The 18,570-nt window shown below is 37.9% G+C and overlaps 1 protein-coding gene across 5 annotated transcripts in view; it reads right to left on the bottom strand.

The window, feature by feature from the left end:
- Nucleotides 1–16,973, bottom strand: part of cacna2d2 (calcium channel, voltage-dependent, alpha 2/delta subunit 2) — a 241,815-nt gene extending 224,842 nt beyond the window's left edge. For 3 of the 5 annotated variants that reach the window (XM_015382060.1, XM_015382061.1, XM_015382062.1), the window contains exons 1-2: nucleotides 16,495–16,972; nucleotides 12,318–12,399 (exon numbers count right to left, since the gene is read on the bottom strand). In XM_015382060.1, coding sequence (XP_015237546.1) covers nucleotides 12,318–12,399; nucleotides 16,495–16,610 — 198 coding nt within the window. In that variant the 5' untranslated portion in view covers nucleotides 16,611–16,972. Of the gene's footprint in view, nucleotides 1–12,317; nucleotides 12,400–16,494 lie in introns of all 5 variants that reach the window. The other 2 variants (XM_015382058.1, XM_015382059.1) reach the window with 1 other exon arrangement.
- Between the last annotated feature and the right edge of the window lie 1,597 nt (nucleotides 16,974–18,570).

Raw genomic sequence — 18,570 nt, 5'->3', positions numbered from 1 at the left:
CTGACTATTTGTGATGTTTCCCTTAACTTGTTAATTGGTGTGTACAGTGCCCTCGGGTTTCTTGAAAGGTACTTTAAAATAAGTTGTATTATTACAATTATTAGCTTTTTAGAAAAAATTCTGGGTGTAAAAGGACAGTCAGTCTGGGTCATACCCATTATTTATTTTTTTAGGTTACGGCAGCTTTTAGATTTTTTTTAGCAGCCATATCCATATCTCCATATCTAATTAAATTTTTATGTTGTCTTGAAATGGTAAGAAAGAAAATAGGCCTGCAGTTTGAGGTAATTTTGCATTAGAGGAAAAGCAACTGAAGTTTAATCCCTGGCCAGCATGGAACCCTCACTGCATGGAGTTTGTATGTTTTCCCTGTTCATGTGTGGGTTCTCTTTGCCATCCTTTTGTGACCCTGGTGGAAATTGTAGAAAATACGTGGCTGGGTCACAAAATAAATGTAGGTAACATTGTGACTGCTTTAGTCCCCTGCTTTCCTTTTTTTAAACAAAAGCAATTAACCTAAAAGTTTTGTGGGGAAAAAATCGGTTCATAACCATCAAAATGTTAGCTATAAGCAAATAACTAAAGGTTAAAATTTTAAAAATGGTCTTAAGTCATGTAACGTAAATCTGCCACCATCTATACCACAGCACATTTTGTATGTAGCATAAAACATAAGTAGCCCATTTGGCTTTAAGCTAGTGTAGGTGAAATGAATATAATATAAAATCAGGGACATGGTTTGGGGAATATACAATGCATTTCTTTATATTTTTTCTCCTCCCAGAGACTGTCACATTTTCATTGCAAAGCAATTTTCGAGCAATTCCTTTAATGCTTACCCATGGTTATCTGCATACGGGGCTGCTCTCTGCAGATATATGTATTTTCATTTATACAAACATTGCACAACAGTGCCAAGCCATCAAGCCTGAGCGCTGAGGAATCCTTGTAACCCTCCCTGGTGTCACAAAACCAATAAAAGGTAGAAAAATAAATATAGTGGGTTTGTATGCCCTTCTGTTCGGCTCTCAGCCCAGGGGACTCTAAGGCTGGGTGTAATGGTGTTGACTGGCTCTCGTCCTCCTTCACCTAGAGCCGATAACTGGCTTTATATGCCTCTAACGCCTGCGATTATTTTGTGTGCTTGTTTTTTTCTGGTTGGTTTGAATACACAGAGTATGCCAGAGTAGGCACACAAACAAAGGAAAGGTGGATTGCTAGCAGAGCATGTCTAAGCTTTTACAGTCCTGATGTGAAACCATCAGCCTGAAAGACTGACTGAATGTGGACAAAGCCTGAGAGCAAAATGGTAACAACCATTGGTGAAAACTCTACAGCATAACAACCAGAACATAATTAGTTATTTGTTCTCTTTATTTGGAATTGTCTCTTGAACCATCCACTGTTTGTCACATTTAAAATATCCCTTTTAAATGTTAGTTTAACTGCATTTAGTGCAGTTAAACTTCTCATTGATCTGCCATTTCTAATCACTCCAGAAAAAAGGCTTGCCATCACCTTTACAGGAGCTGTGTGATTAGAGCACAGTCCTGCTAGATTTAGTTGTGCCATTTAAATTCCTCTGTAATTACAGCAAAACTGCTAAAACTTTAAGAAGGTTGTTGATCTTTTATGTATTTTTTTTAACTTCTCTAAATCTTACATATTGGTGTGCAAAATTTTAAAGAAACACTTTTTTTAAAAAGGTTTTTTATTGATTTCCAACATCAAAGCAAGAACTTTTTCTTAACTTTGTGAATGTTTTTCCTCTAAAATGGACATGATTTGATTTGCAGGAGAACTAATCTATGTTTTGCCATATAACAACCACATACCCTAAAATATAATATGAATTTTATGGGTAAGGTTTGCACAGAATAGTGGATCATTATGAACTTGAATGAATATGATCCATGGTTGTGTTCGACGTCACAACATTTAAGCATTAAAATTCTTTCCCGGCTTTTTTTTTGTCTTGATTTTTTTACATCGAGGAAAGCTAACACCACCCTAAAACGGAATAATCCCCAAAGTTTCTGTTTAAGAGAGACTTTAAAGCTAGACATGTTAGAAATTAAAATGTTAGAAAAAAAAAAAAACATGTTAGAAACTAAAGACTAAAACTCAGGCAGATGTTAAAATTTCAGTACAACAACATGCATAACATAGAGATAGAGCTAAAATGGAATGGTCTAGATCAGAGCATATTTATGTGCTAGAATGGCCCATTCAAAAATGTCTGCTTAAAATACAAGTTTGAATCTGTGACTAAAAAAAACATTGTTTTTTAGTGATACTCCAATGGACAAGAGGTTCAATCTCCAGATGTGCAAAGCTGATGGTGGTACAGTAAATAAAAAAAGTAAATAAAAAATGCAATTGCAGTGGGAATAACCATGGAAGGTGGTTATACAAAGTACTGATTCAGGGAAGCTGAATTTTGAAAACTATGGATCATTTCTACCAGTACAGACTGGTTGTATTTAGTCTATCACATCAAAATTCTGCAAAGAATGCATTGAAATGTGAGGTTGTGTCAGGGTAGAATCGTAGTCAATACTTTTGCAATGCACCAAATAGCTAAAAATTGTTCAATTTAAAGGTGTTTTGTCATCATATGGCTCAGTAGAAGTAATTAACTACTTATCCATTTCAAGTTTAAAAAGGACTTGAGAAAAGATGACTAACTGAACCGATTAAAGTAATGACTAAGAGATACGAAAAAGAAACCATAGCTGTAGCGTAAGCGAGGCAGCAAAAATAGCCTGTGATGTTTCACATAAACAGATAATGTGAGAGCAAAGGTCCAAACCAGAAGACAGAAGAGGAGAGATCAGAGAGACAGAGAGAGGGAGAGAAGGGAAGAGACATCGTCTGAGTCCTTAAAAGGTAACATTTAACTCCTTTATCCTTCCTTCTGTCAAAGGAACCTCTCAGTGATAGCAATCAAGTAAGCAATCTGTACTTAGTGTTCTTAAAAAATATTTGAACTCCGACAGATTTCATGTTTTGCTTTTGCATCACACTTACAAGTAAAAGATCATAGAGCCAAATTTCATAACAGACAAAAAATAAAAAAAAAAACTAAGCTAACACAAAATGCACTTGCATCAAGAGAAAAAAAAAAATTACCAAACCAGCCATTGCTAAAAAAAAAAAAAAAAAGACTGTCCAAACAAACCCAATAACTGCTTAATTGGGCTAGAAGATATGTACTTAAAATCTTATGATGATATTAGTTATTCGATTAGATAGTTATTAGAAAATAACTCAAAATTCTTATTATGGCTACGGTAGACATTTATCCCGATAACAATAAACTATACGATAAATGCCCACCCCGTACTGCTTAATCCAACCTTAGCAGCAGGAATCACAGTTTTGTAATAACTGTAAAAGAGTCTTTGGAGCTCATCTGGAGCAGTGTTAGTCTATTTTTCTTTGTAGAATTGTTTAAATCGAACCATGCTGGAGGTTCTGCTTAAGGCGTTGAATCGGTCGGAATTGAATCCAGACTTTGGCCACAGCCTTCTAATGTCTTGTCCTAAATATCTATTTTCTGATAATACAATGTAAAACAAAAACAAACGGAGAAACCAAAGGTAGTCTAATAATCTTTTCTATGTTTATATTTTGCAGTTGGGAGAAAGACTAATTGCTGTGTTTTAAAACATTGTCCTGCTGTACAACCAACTCTGCTGGTGTTTAAAGGAAAACTGTTCAACTTTTAGCCACCAGGGGGAACTTGACCTGTAACATCCTTATTAAGCCCACCTGAAGCCATTTGTAAAACAGTACTGTTAACAGTCTCCCTTTGTGTTTGGAATCGGCTAGAACACCATCACATACTTCTGACCAGCATATTAATGTCCATTAGTCTTGTTAAGAGAAGCATTGGACTCCAAATTAAATAATACAACTGAGAGCCACACATATGTCTGATCAGGTTAGTGTTTTATATGTCCTGTTGCCTAACACTACTTTTAGTTTAGTAACGTATCTCTCATGCATGATATTGGATCACATGAGTCATTTAGCGACGGATCCCACACACTCCAGTAAAAAAGTCGAGTTTTTGAGAAGAGCAGTGTACATTGACCCAAGTAATCAGTTAATATATATCAAATTAAGTTAAAACTTAGGTCAAATGTTATGCAGTGTTGCTTCCAGCAACATTGAAGGTTTATCGCAGCTTTGCAAAGAACCTTATGTCTCCAATGTTGCCAGCATTCATGGATACTTATATCTTGTGTATGTGGTAATGTGTGTGTGTTTATCAGCAGCTTGTTTTTTTGTTGTTGTTTATATGACAAAAATCTCCATAAGCTTTCTCTGATTAAAAAGAAGAGTTCCTGATTTCATCAAAACTTTAAAATGAAGAATAAAGAAAGATTGATGGAAACAAGTCTATTTTTGAGCTCTTGCAGTATTTTTAAGTAGGCCTGCCCACCTTATCCTAAGCATGGTTCACTAAGTAATAAACCTTTAGCAACAGCTCTGAAATCTTTCCAGACTAATAGATGTAAACTTTTTTTTTTTATCTGTACTTCAGTTTATTAAGATCAGTTATTAATTTTTTATCCAACATTTTAAACTAATTCTCCTGATCAGGCTTGGTTCTCATAAAAATTTATTTGTTTTTTTTTATATTCTCTGATTTGAATTATTATGTTATGAACAAAAAGCTAAAAACTAGGGACATTTTTAGGAGGGCAAATAATTTTTATGGCGTTTTGGATGACTGCAGATAGATGGCCAGGCAGACAGGGTGGTTGCTGAGGTTAAAGCTGACATCACTTTCAGAAAAAGAGGAAGTGTCTGTAGGCAGTGAGCAGGAGTGATGGTGTCTAGCAGAGCAGACTGAGCATTTGAGACCGATTATTTGAAAACTCTGTAGTCAGCGATAGTATAAAAATCTACCACTGCACTTTATGGAGTTACCTGTTTGTTGGAGCTGACTGTGGTGGCTGGAAGCAAGACAGAATTGAAATTGTCAACAGTCTACATCTAACGTCGCCCTCCAGTAACAGCTACATACCTTTGGTGATCAAATGAAACAAGATGCCTCGGCAATATAAACAACAACAAAAGAGATGAGCTGCTCATAAACACATGCACATTACCACATGAGCACGCATGGATGCTGGCAACATTGGAGGCATGAAGGTCTGTGCAAAGCTGAGATAAACCCTCAGTCAGCATGTGGTCAGCAGGCTAACAGATCTGCTGTTGACAAAGATATGGAGCAAAGGGAGACAGTGACAGAAATAGAGCAAAAAAAAAAAGGAGAGATGAAGATAACGCAAAAACTGAGCAAACTCTGAAGGCATCTTTTGGCACTCTGTCTTCCCTTCAAATCGACTCAGAAGATGCTCTTAGGTTTCAAGTCATCCAGAGCAACAAACATGGTGATGACGAAGCACGGAGGCAGAGCAGACACACCCTAACAAAGTCAAGCTGCCAAGTGTCAGCCTGAAACCAAGCAGTTCAGGATCCTTTTCAACAGCTTAAATTATTCATGCTGACTAGACTCTTCTCAATGAAAGGAATTTCAGTTTCACTTGGACTGATCGTTTTAAACATGTTGCACAGGAAACAGTTTAATAGTCTTGCTCTACCAAAACCGTGGAAATTGCTCTGACACTATGAGCCCATCTGCATGAAGTGCAGGTTTTCTGACATACTGAAGGAAAATTTCTATTTCCTTTTTTTCGACATGTTGTGATGTCAAATTGTGATACTATTAAAACCCTGGGGGGAACCTTTAGGAAAAACAGGGAAAGCAAACTATCGAAAAGCTTGTATTATTAATTCAACAAGTGCAGCTACTTTTATTTACAGGACAGCTGCAATATACTATAAAAATTATTATTTTTTTATTTATCTCGCAAAAGTTTATTTTAATGTATCTTTATTTTTGTTTTTGCCATAAAAGAGCCACATCAATGTAGACTAATAGTATCAAATAGTATCTTTTGAATAAAATAATGTATAAGTTCAATATTTTTTCACAAATAATTACAGACCTGATAAGATGATGTTAGTTATTGAATGGCTTGTTTGAAGAAGGCTAACCAACAAACAGGCCAACTCCTGTATATTCTTTAGAATATGTCCACAGGATGTTGTCTTTCTCCAACTTATTTTGAAGTCATGCATTTTGAGAAATTTTTAAATGAGAGGAAAGTTTAAGTCTTTAAGCCGATGGTTGTGTCACTCTGTGTCACTCTGTAGCCCTGTCCTTGTCATTTTTTTAAACCATGTTTTATGTTAGAATGAAAACAATCAGGGATCTACATAAAAATCTGCTCAGTCAAAACAACCTTATAAACATGGAAATTCTTGGTTTTTATTTTAAATTTTAAACTCTTCTAAACATTATTTTGTGAGGCATTTTAACATTTCTTTTCATCCTCCTATGCATTCCTTTTCCTGTGTAGTCTGCAATATTACCTTTTGAACATTTTTGTCTATAAATCATGGAGCCTAGATCTAGTATTTGCTCTCCATTTGTAACTAAAAATAAAATAAAATATGCTAATAATAAAATGGTGATTACTGGATTAATCTGATTGTTGAAGCCTAGTCTGTATCTCTGATAAAGCATCCCTAATGACAGCTTATGAGTGTGGGCGCACTATTGTGAATCCGCCTCTAAGATATGAAAACAATGGAAGTGTCCATCACTGCCTCTCATCACTACATAGTGTAGCACATCAAACTCAGCAGCAAACAAGACAATAAGAACAAGGACAATACAGGGTTTCTGCATGCTCACATTTGGGTTTACCAGTTGTTCCTCTACTCCATTAGTCTACCCATCCAAGGAAGTTTGACTCTAAATATACACAAAAACAGCATGAACATCCATCTCAACTGTCAAGCCATCCTTCAACATCTCTCCTCAGTCTCTAAAATGCCCACCTCTGCTCTAAGCCGCCTACTCTCCTTGTCTAACTGAGCTCCACTTTTTTTTTCATTTTGAAACTTCCATCTCCTCTGATAAATCACTCACCCTCTGTTTTCCTAACACCTCCTTTAAGGCAACAATGAAATCTTGACTTAAGCAAGCTAGGGTAAATTCAAAGGTGATTTTACACTTTTAGAAAGCATTGGGGGCCAAACTGAGCAACTGCATTTTTAAATGAGGTTGTTGTTTTTCTGATTCAAACCAGCTGACAGCATATCCTGCTAATGTCTTGCCCTTACTCCTACATTCATCCGCTGCTTAGCTTGTCAGAAAAGATAACATCTCAACCAGGGGGGGGCGGACTGAAAACAGTGCATTACATTCAACTTAGTTTACTTGTGTCTTTCCATGTAAGACAAACCTAGAAATAATTTGAACACATTTTACATTTTTTTTTTTGTCTCATGTGAAAATAAACTGCGCATGAAAAGGAAGGGGGCGCAGAGGGAGGCAATCTTGTTACGAGCCGGCATAGCCCTGGGAAGATTTCTATCAGACACACGTAAAGAGAGAGGCATCCATTTAGAAAATGGCTTTTCTAGGCATGCTGGGCCATTTAGCACACCCTGTGACGACTCCTGTTTGGGGCAATGATAAATGTTCTTTCACACACAGTCTGTGCACTCTGTCAGGCCAGCACACACACATGCACACACAACCATATGGGCACCCAACACAAGACATCCCTGCGAGTGGACATAACACTTTTAAAGCGAGAAAAGCTTCATTGGTTTTGGCTAACAGATAGCACCTCAGGCCCTTGTTGACTCAATAATTTCAAGTCCAAGGAACTTAACATCAACTAGAGATGAGATTATTAGGATCAGGTCGGTCACTTACTTGAGAATTTGTCTTTCGTAACAAACTCTAAAAGGAAGCCACATCCTAATAACACCTTTGTGGCAAAATTATAATGATGTGCCAAAAGCAGCTTTCCAGTCTGATTCTCCTGCACAATATATTAAAATCACAATATCAATGTGTGCAGAATGACCAAGTACTACCAATGCACAAGTAGTCAGGGAGATTTAGAGGGACTTTCACTGACCATATGTGGGGCCTTAACTAAAGATTATTTTGCAAATCGATTAATCACTTGATTATATTTTCAATTACTAATCGAATAGCAAAAAGTTCCTTAAAAAGTACTTTATAAGGAATTCAAACCAGGTGAAACAAAGCTGATCCGTTTAAGGAATTCTGGATAGACAGACAATTTCTATTGTGTTTTATTTTGAATACAAATTTTTTTTTTACAGTTTTGATATAATTGCTTCTCTATATCTGTAGCTTTTATAGCTAAAGGTATGCTTTAGAGTCTCTATGCTCCAGCTAATGATCAATCGATTGCTAAATTAGTTGACGATTACTTCAATTATTGACCAATAACGATTAATCCCATTAACTGTTGCAGACCTAACGAGGTTTGTGAAATTATTCACACCCCTGGTAGCCAAAGTTCCTATTTTAATCTGTGGACAGAGTTAATGATTAGGGTTATGATAAGGAGGCCGATCACATTTCTTTTAGAGTCAATACATATATTTTCAACTCAATATGGTGAACTATGTAATTATTGCAGAAATACCATTTTGTCCAAAAAACATTTACATTAAGACAGAAATTCGTTATTGTTTCTCTTACAATTCAATGGGTTAAATGCAGAAGACAAATTTAGTTTGAATATACAACTATAATTAGAAAATAATGGGTGTTGTTCTTAGTATTATTCAACATGGCAACAGATATCTGTCTCCTCCTTTTAATAGTCTTTGGTTATTCCCTCATGGGTATAAATAATTCATGGGTATAAATAGGGAACCGTGAAAAAAAGCTTATGAAAAGTGGTCATTTAATTTTAAAAAATTTGGAAAGAAGACAAAGAAAAGGGCTAAAATATGATTTCCAAATAATGCAAAATTCAGCAGCATTTTTGGCAATGCAATGGTTGCTAATATTTTGCAAACCTGTTACAAACCTTTGTGTTGGTACCATGCTCATTGTGTTTCTGTTATTCTAGTTATTAAACATCTTGAAAATATGGTTAATAGGTAAACTATTGGTACACACAAAGCTATCTATCTTAAACAAGCTTTACACGTTTCTTGGATGTATTTTATTATAAAACACAAAAAAACAGCAAATAATCAGTAAAAATCTTTGTTATTTGAAGAAATACATGTTTTTTTATATTCTAAAATGACAGATATTATCTGCAACATCTGCAGTTTACACTCATCTCAGCAGCACTTTTCTTACCTCAGTTCAGAGATGCATAATTTTTATGAAACAAAATAAGACTTTTACCTTGAAACCGTGTTACTTAGAAAGGCTACTGCCCAGTAGACTTTAACAGTGCTCAGCAGGACTACTAAGAAAAATATTTACACACTGTGAAAGGCAAACATTTTGACAGGTAAATACTCTCCTCTGCTGTGTTTACACTGGATAAGTGCTAAAAATCAACCTTGTTATATCGGACACTCTGAGCGTCTGCCTTATATCCAGTAATGGTCATTACCCTTTCCACCGGGACAACCTCTGTCAGCTCTCCTCCTCCTCTCAGGGATCCATCAATGTCGCCACCATACGACCAGCCATTACACAACCCACTGTTACTGCTAGCATTAAAGCCACAGGCGTCACACAGGCCCGATGAATCACACTCACCCAAACAGCAATAATGAAGCATTTATCTCAGGGTGCATTACAAACCCTGGAAGCCTAGCAAATGTGCACATGGCAGAAGTACGATGAAACAGTGTCAATAAAACTGTGCTCAACCATCTGTTCTGCCACAAGACACACATGTTACATAGAAATTGTGACACTGGGATGCTGACACAATAAAACCAAATCTGTGCTCTGCAAAGTGTGCCCATCTCATGGGGGTTATTTAGTTCTCTTGTAATCTTACTTAAAACCCTTCCCCCAAAAGGAAAGATAATCAGATGCTTTCATTGTATAATCTTCCACCTCACATTTGAAGGGCAAATATCAAGATACTTTAGAGCGAAAAAAAATTGTATGAAACATAGGTCACAATATCTCTGTCCATTGTTTCCAAAGCAGATCAGTACTAGTATATATCACACACTTTTTTGAAACCCAAAATTGGCTCAGTTTAAAGAAAGTACTTCCATATATGGATTATTTGCAGTTTCTTTTTTATTTTTCTGTTTTTATTGACAGTGGATTAATAATTTCTGTGACTGTACTTAGCTATAGTCTGCCACTATGGTTGTCTCCCTTTTTTGTTAGGATGATCTCATTAAGAAACATGGCTGACCTTCAAAAAACAAACAAACAAAAAATTATCTCTGTTAAAATAAACATTTTTGCATTTAGACAGCACAGTTATGACCACAGATACCTTCGGCAGGGAGTTAACAGTCAAGCCACTGAGAAAAATGTAAATATTACTTTTAAACAAAGTTTAGCAGACATAAAAATGTTTCTTTTTATTATGTTTTATTGTATCTTCTACAGCTAACATTACTACAAGAGGGCAGTCCTGGTGTCACTGCTAGCCAATTAAATTTGACTTAAGCTGCCATCTGAGCATTTTGTTGACTCTTTGTTCATCATTTGTTGGAAGTTTCTTTTTCATGCCACATAAAATGTGTAGAGGGAAAAATTACTCTGGACACACATAGAGTTCATGCAGTAAAAACCTGAGGCCGGCTTGTTTGGTCCTGACAAAAAAGGTAACTCTTTTCTTTTAGGTCCGGTTTGTATCTGGCAGATTGTACTTGCAGGTAGACTACTGAAGCAGCCATTCAAATGGCCCTTCCCAGTCGAACGCCAGCCGAATGGCAGCCCACTTCCCTACAACTCCCAGCTAAATCCCCTCCAAATTCCAGCCACTGGATTGACCTCCTCTTGTATATTTTTTTCTCTGACTCCACCCTTTCCCTGAATTACAGGGCCTGACTAGGAGATGACGACTCTCTTTAGATCTTAATGTTCACAAATCATGACAAAGAATATTTTAATATAAATATTTATGTTTAAAAAGGAATAGTAGGGGACCAGCCAAGGATCCATCAAGGAAAGTGGGGAAATTTTGAATGGCCACTACTGTATAAGTCACAGCAATGTTCCTCACTTCCAAGTGAGAATCATAGCTCCTATCTGTCAGAAATAAGTAGGACAGAACACAGAACCAGAAACTGAGGAAAACCATGATGGGAATCCAGCTTACAGCACCTCTGTTTTATTACAGCTGCAAAAGCACTGAAAGTTTCTAGAGCAGCTCAGTCAAAGACCTTTTATTTTTAATTTTGGGATGTTGTCGGACAATGTGTCCTACAACCCAGCACTGAGATCCACCTTGCTGGCAGCAGTGTTGCTAAGCAACAGAAAGCGGGACAGGTATGATTTCGATACTTGATACCTTATCCGCTGCTATATAGAGGTGTACTTTCAGAGTTTTGGTTAGGGCCAGTTTGTATTCACATCTGAGATGAACCATCCAAGACAGTGACCACCTCAAAAACCGGGACTCAGTCTGGTTGTTCAGACAAGAATTCACACCTGCATAAAAGGTCCAGACCAACCAGGGAAGAGCACTTTGGTCTGTGTGAAGCAGATCAAATTGGGCAGGTGTGAAAACACCCTAAGTCTGCATTCTAAGAACAGTTACAATTAAACCCTCTTAGGTAAAATACATATTGGCATATTGACCCTTGTACTCCAGAGCAGGAAAGCTGGTCAAAAATGTGGTCTGAACACTTAAAAAAATGCTCATCTTTGAGTTGGAGCTTTGATCACAAGTGGGATGTGTTCACCTATGATCATTTTCAAAACCTCAGATACGTTGCCCCATGCCTGTTGGCTAGGTCTTGAACAAAATGCACTGAACCAGCATTTTTCTATAACTTCCTCTCCTGTCAAATGGAATAACATATAAATCTTTAACTTATACAATTAAACTAAGGGCCTTGCTATCATGACCTTTATCTTAGGCTACCATACTACACAATTATAATTTATTATATGCCAATTTGAAGGTTCCAAGCATGACTTCATCATTTCTCAGCAGCTTTCCACTTAATCCTTGGCTCCTATGTTGTGTCTTTTTATCTTTCATTAGCTTCTTAACCTACTCAATAAAGTTTTACAGATTTTACAATTCTACTGTGCAAAAAATTCTAAAACTATTTTGGGCAAAAATCACAATACCTGATCTTTTTAAATGTAAAGAAATGAATAAAAAATTATTGTTTTCTGCCTCAGCTTCTGAGATTCACACATTTGCAATGATGTTTTACAACAAAGCCCAGAGGAATCTGATTAATAATGCAAGGAATGCAGCTCGTCACATGTTCGCCTGACGTCAACTTACCGATCTCATCTGCTGAGCTCCAGTAACGTGCTGAAGAACCTTTTCCAGCTCCTTCTCAATGCGTCCAGCCCAGTGAATCATCCTGCAGAAAAAAAGGAGGCATGTTGATCCTGTGTCACCACCTTAACAGGTCCTCATATAAGTCAGCTCACAAGAGTTAGTGTGTCTGTTAATTTGGGATAGTTACTTTATTTCCCCCATCTATGTATAACTTGTGTCCTGCTGTAAAGCTGCCAATATCCCCCACAGACTTCTGGATCCCTATCTGGAAGTATTGTCAAATTTTTGCTAATATCTAAGCTACTCATCACATTTGCCCATCACATCGTGCATGTATTTATATGGTCCGCCCTGGCAGGACTCGTAGCAGTGCCCGTCTAGCCTCAGCTTTGGATCTGTAGCTTCGCAATAAAACTGCTCAAGTCTGACAGAAGTGCACCCTAAGCAGGAGCTGATCTCTGTTAGTCGGAGCCAAGTTCGGAATTAAGAGATCAAACGCCTGGAGCTCATCACTGTATATCTCTCAGAGAGCAACAAATGACTTAATGGATCCAGATTTAGATCATTTTAAATAGAAGGAGCAGACGCCAACCTAACAACCTTGATAAGCGCGGCACAGCTCAGAAAACATTTTAAAAGCTTTCAGCAATCAGACGAATAAATCCTGTCATGCATTCAGTGACCAGCCACCAAGTGCCAACCTTTCCCTTTCAGCAGCCCTAAAGATAAGCAATAATCTGCATAAACATCTCAACACAATGTGGTCGCTTTTCTTTTAATATGATGACAGAAACAAATGTCATTTTGAAATGTCAGATTCGCTCAAAAGATGAAGGGGAAGACAGATTTATTAAACTTCACAAAATTACCATGCAGCAACAGTGTTGGCCATAATTACCAAACCACTCCATGGGGTGATGGGTGGGGTGTGTCATTCTGTCAGGGGAGAAGCAGCAGGCCAAAGCATGCATCTATGCATTGTTACTGTTTTTGATTATACAAGTTCAAGAAAATAGAAGAGGCCTTTTAAGGAGTATGGGATGGGAGAGTGGAGCGGATGACACACTGGAGAGGCTCCTTACTATGAAAAGGTCACTTCGATGTGAAATAAAAAAAGCTTACAATGAGAAAGGGCAGAGCAGGGCACAATGGAACTACCAGTAGGGGACATTAGCTATTTCCCAGTGACAGACAGTATTTAATATGTTACATTAAAATCTGAGATTCAAGAGTAAATTGGTCAGAGGTTGGAACTTGACAATTTTCCTATAATCAGTTTTCAATGGTGATCAGAGAAGACAAGTAGGGAAATACTGGAGAAATGCAAAGGTTCAATGCATTTCATGGATTAAACCCAACAATGACCAACATTTTCAGTCTACAAACAACCAAGAGTATGTCCTTTAATGGTACAAAAAAGCAGGATCTATGCTTTGCTAATTAAAGCATTGCCATGTGATGCCCGATACTTGAATAAATATTAAGCCAAAGCAAATAAGTATGCCTGCTTCAAAGCTAGCCACCTAATTGATGTGTCGAATGTGTAACACATGTTTCTAATCAAAGTTAACTGTAGTTATTAAAAAAATTAAATAAAATAAAAAAAAACACAGATCATCTATCAGAAGACCATAAATTAAAACTGGTATATTAAAAAGCCAAATGTGAAATCTGCTCAATTTGTACCAATTTCTTGACCTAAAGGATTAGACATGTCATAATCCAATATTGATATCAGAAATTAGCCAAATACCAGCCTAAAATTACACACTACTAAATAATACATAGATCTATGCATGATTTGTGCTAATATCGTATTGAGTCAATATCAGTATGGTTCAATACTTAAAGCTGTAGTATAGTAATTGTTAAGGAAAGTAAAAAGTTCTTTCGGAACTTTTTATGCATCAGCTCTCTGACTTTATGGCAACTCCTTTGATTGAGCATGCATGTGGTGACAGTGCAAAGGAAAAATATTGAGACTGATCTTGTAAGTCTTTTATTTTCCACAGGATTCAAGAAAGGTCAATTTTCTATTGGATTAACATCTACAATCTCTTTCAAAGAACCTGACACACTATTTCCATTGTTATGCGTTATAGTAATTTACAAAAAAATTTTTGAGGAGGTTAAGATCCAAATAGGCCAGGAAAAGCCTCATCAGTGCATTATAAGGGATATTTGACTTGCAGGTTTTAGGCCAATAGTAGTCAAATTAAATTGGTTAAAGTAATTTCATCCCCTTTATCAAAAAATCTCTTCTTTTAAATAAATCAAATGTGAATCTTATCTACTAGTCTCAGATTTGCAGAACTCGTGTTTAAGAACAGCTACTCAGAAATCAGGACATGGTTGTTCAGGAAATGATATGCACTACTGGGGCCTGGTGCTTAATCCACGCCTTTAGACCCTGTGTGTAATAAAAGCTGTGATATCTTCTTAAAACAAAGACCTTTTCACGGTTCAGCACATTAAAGCCGGTTGCATGCTCACTGCCTCTTTCTACTCTGATGGAGTTGTAGAAATGCTGCCATTTGTACCCCGAGGTTTTTGATGTTTTCCAACGCATTCTGATTTATGCCCGCCCCTACATTATGGAGAAAGCAGAAAATGTGGTGAAATGAGTTTGGATAGGAGACCTGTGTGGCAGCAGCGTAAATTCACTGTCCATTCTGATGCAATGGATCTCATCACTCGCACTGTCACACTCAAATATCTATTAGAGCAGGAGGTTGACTACTTTGTGATGTGTGGAAATAACATTTTGACAAGATTGCTTCTGATATTTTACCATCATTGGAAAGATTAACTTTTTGCAAATGTGCTGTGAGAAAAAAATAAACGGCTATCAGAACAGATTTTTTACACATAATTTGAAAATACAGAAATAACTTCTTCTGCTAGAGACAGCTTCAAACATATTTCCAAAAACATAACCCCTAGGCAAAAATATAAGTTTTTGGCACTGCTGGGAATCTTATCGAAGTTCATCTCTGCATCAAAATCACAAACTACTCTGATATTAGTTTGCCTCAGAAGCTTCACACAAAGACTTTCTCCAATTATCTGGCAAATTCTGGCAAACCTAATGTGGGTGACCCAAAACCCAGTTATCAAATCCCAAGAGGTGTCTGAATATAATACAGACTTAAACAGGGGCACCTCAATCCCCAAGAAGAGGGAGAAATAAGAGGTTTTGTAAAATAAAAGGTAATAAGTTTTCTTTTTATAAAAATATGTACTCAGACTCTCTTAAATGAAATAAATTATCTGCACCATCTATTTTCATTGAGCTTAAACAATCAAATCAGTGATCCAGCTAATCTGAGTCAATGGCACTCTCACTGAAAGTCACTTTGGGCATCAGACATAAAACCTCTGGAGATTTTCATCAGATAATCCAACAGAATGCATTTAAAATGATGTTATTTCTCCTAACATCCAATGTCATCTACACAGTTTTAAAAAAGTAAAAATATCTTAAAAGCTGACAAGCTGTGTAATCAACTCCCTCCTTAGAATTTAGGTTAATGTTTGACATCTTATGCGGTAATAATTCAGTCCATCTTTAGCTTTTTTTAATAAGAAGCAAATGGGTTTGTCATTTCGTAAAGTTGTGCAAACTGTTTTCCAACAGGTGCACGCTGCAAAAGTCAAACTATATCTTGCTTCCTGTGGCTGCAGGGTTTTCCGTGCACATCTTCACATCATGACCCTCATGCGCTGCTGTTTTTCATTATTCCCATGCAAATTAAGTTTAAAACAACCTGCGCCTTCACTTAGACTCCTGTATCCCCACGGTGCGTGCGTATTATCCAGAGGACTTTAAAGCCTAAATCGGATGTTCTCCCACATGCAGAGACAGCTAAACGCATCATGGACTATATTCCCTTTCATCCGCTTTATGTTTCTCAAAATCTGATCAGGTGGTATATTCGCCTTCAGCACGTGTCCGTGTGCATCATGTTGCCATATTTACAGTGCGTAGATGTATTGGTATTTGATGTCTCTTTAAAGATGCAGGGGGGATGATGTTGATCTCCCTGCATCAGATGGAGCATCAAAGGAGAATCAGTTCCTCCAAGGTAAACTGCGCAGCGCACAGCCTGGTTGGGATCCACCTGTCCTACTTCAGCCCCCCCACATCCCAGCTACCCAAACATTGCTCAGTACTTACGTGTAGTGCTGTGGAAAGTGGTGGGTCCCGGCTGTCGGCGTGGAAACGCATATGATAAGTACAGTTTGTACAGCGAAGAGGCAGAAAACGCCGAGCGACTGTGCACGGATCGCCATTTTCCATTAAATATTCAAGAAACAGGGAGAAATAAGAGAGGGTACCGGAAGGACAGTCTGCCTCTCTGTTTATCTCTTGCAGCTGAGCTAAGAATAAACCGAGCTCCGGGAGGAAAGTGAGCTGTAGGAGGTGAACACGGTCGCAGGACGCTTCTGGACACTTCAGCCCAGCGCGGTGAGGGGATCGACCAGACGCCACGCAGGAATTTGGCACCAAAACAAATGATGCTAGAGGCAGAATCAGAAGGAAAGGATCGGGAGGAGATGCTCAGCCGCTGTTGCTGATGCGCCCGCCTGGCTGCTGGCTGTGCGCCCTCTCTCTCTCTCTCCCAGCTAAAGCGCACATTCGCTCCTTTTTTTCCACTCCAGTGTAACGCCAGTCGTACTCTGTAAAGCTCAAAGCGACGCTTCTGTTCCCCATTACGTTTTCAAAATAAAACCATTTATAGTTTGTGGGGCAAACGCTGCAATAAAAACATTCAGCCCACCCATTGCGCGCATGCGTTCCAAATCTTTTTCCATTCGAGTTTCCAACCTTTTCCACATGTGTGGACTATTTGAGCAGAGAAGAGAGTTTAAGAATCGCCTCCACTGTTGACTCAGCTGTGATCTCATAATAAGATAGTCATTTTAATATTTTATTTTGTAGGCCTAACTTCCTGCAAATGTCTCTCTTATTCGCTTGATTCATCTTTTGGCACAGAGAAGGACCTTAGACGGGGACGCGCATCAGGCCACCTCCTCCTCCTAATGCCCCCACCTCTTCTCCATGTGCCGCTGCCTTCTTCACTAACTCTGGATTAGAAGCAGAAATCAAGGCTTTATTTTGCTAATTAGTGGCTCGACTCTAGAGGGGTCTGTTGTATTAACTGGAGTGTAAACATTCAGCAATCACAGGCTTATCCGCAGCTACATTTGTTCTACTTATTATCACATCTGGTCCAGTGAACGAGCTTGAATGGATGCTGGGTGAATTAATAACCTTATTTTGGAGCTGTTTGTTTGGCGTTTTGTTCTTTGAAAAGCTATTTGGATGGAGGGCCTTGAAGTTAAAAACATGGCACCAACCTTCTCTGTAATAAATGGAGGAGGGCTTCATATAGATGAATGTTTTCCACGTCACCATAGACTGTCAAATATCCATCTATCCATTATCTGACACGCTTTATTCTGAGTGGGGTTGCAAGGGGTGCTGGTTCTTATCTCCAGCTGTCTACACGCAGAGGCTGGGTACACCCTGGACAGGTCCCCAGTCCATAGCAGGACAACTCATAGAAACACAACGAATCAGCCAATTAACCTAATAGTCATGTTTTTGGACTGTGGGAGGAAGCCAGAGTACCCAGAGAGAACCCACGTCTGCTAGGGGAGAACATGCAAACTCCATGCAGAAAGACCCCAGGCCAGGAATTGAACCCAGAACCTTCTTGCTGCAAGGCAGCAGTGCTACCTACTGTTCCACTGAGCAGCCCACTGTCAAATATATATTTTTTTATTTAAACAACAAACCAAGTGTTTGCATTCAGCACGTTTAGGAACTTTTACCTTTCCGATATTGCTGTGTGTTTAATCATGTCCATCTCTCCATCAACTCTGTTTCCCACCACTAAATGAAATGCATTCAAAACAGCATGATGCTGCCTCCATCAACTTTTCACAATGAGGATGGCTCGTTTAAATAATATTTCGTATTGATGATCAGAGCATGTTTTCTGTTTCATGTGTCTTTATATTTCTGCAACTCCTTCAGAATCACCACAGGTCTCTTGGCTGCTTTTCTGATTAGTACTTTCCCTGCACACCCTGTCAGTTTAAGTTTCAGTCATGTCTTTTTTTTATATATTTGTTGATAAATAGCTCCTCTTGGATGAGCATGTGGCATTTTGTCATTATCTCAGCAGTGATCCCTCATCAAGCAAGAAAACTACAGAATATATATATATATATATATATATATATA

This window comes from Cyprinodon variegatus, unplaced genomic scaffold (genome assembly GCF_000732505.1).
Source record: "Cyprinodon variegatus isolate N-32 unplaced genomic scaffold, C_variegatus-1.0 Scaffold248, whole genome shotgun sequence".
NCBI lineage: Eukaryota > Metazoa > Chordata > Actinopteri > Cyprinodontiformes > Cyprinodontidae > Cyprinodon > Cyprinodon variegatus.
The sequence above is the reverse complement of the archived record's forward strand: the minus strand, read 5'-3'. Positions and strand labels throughout refer to the sequence as shown.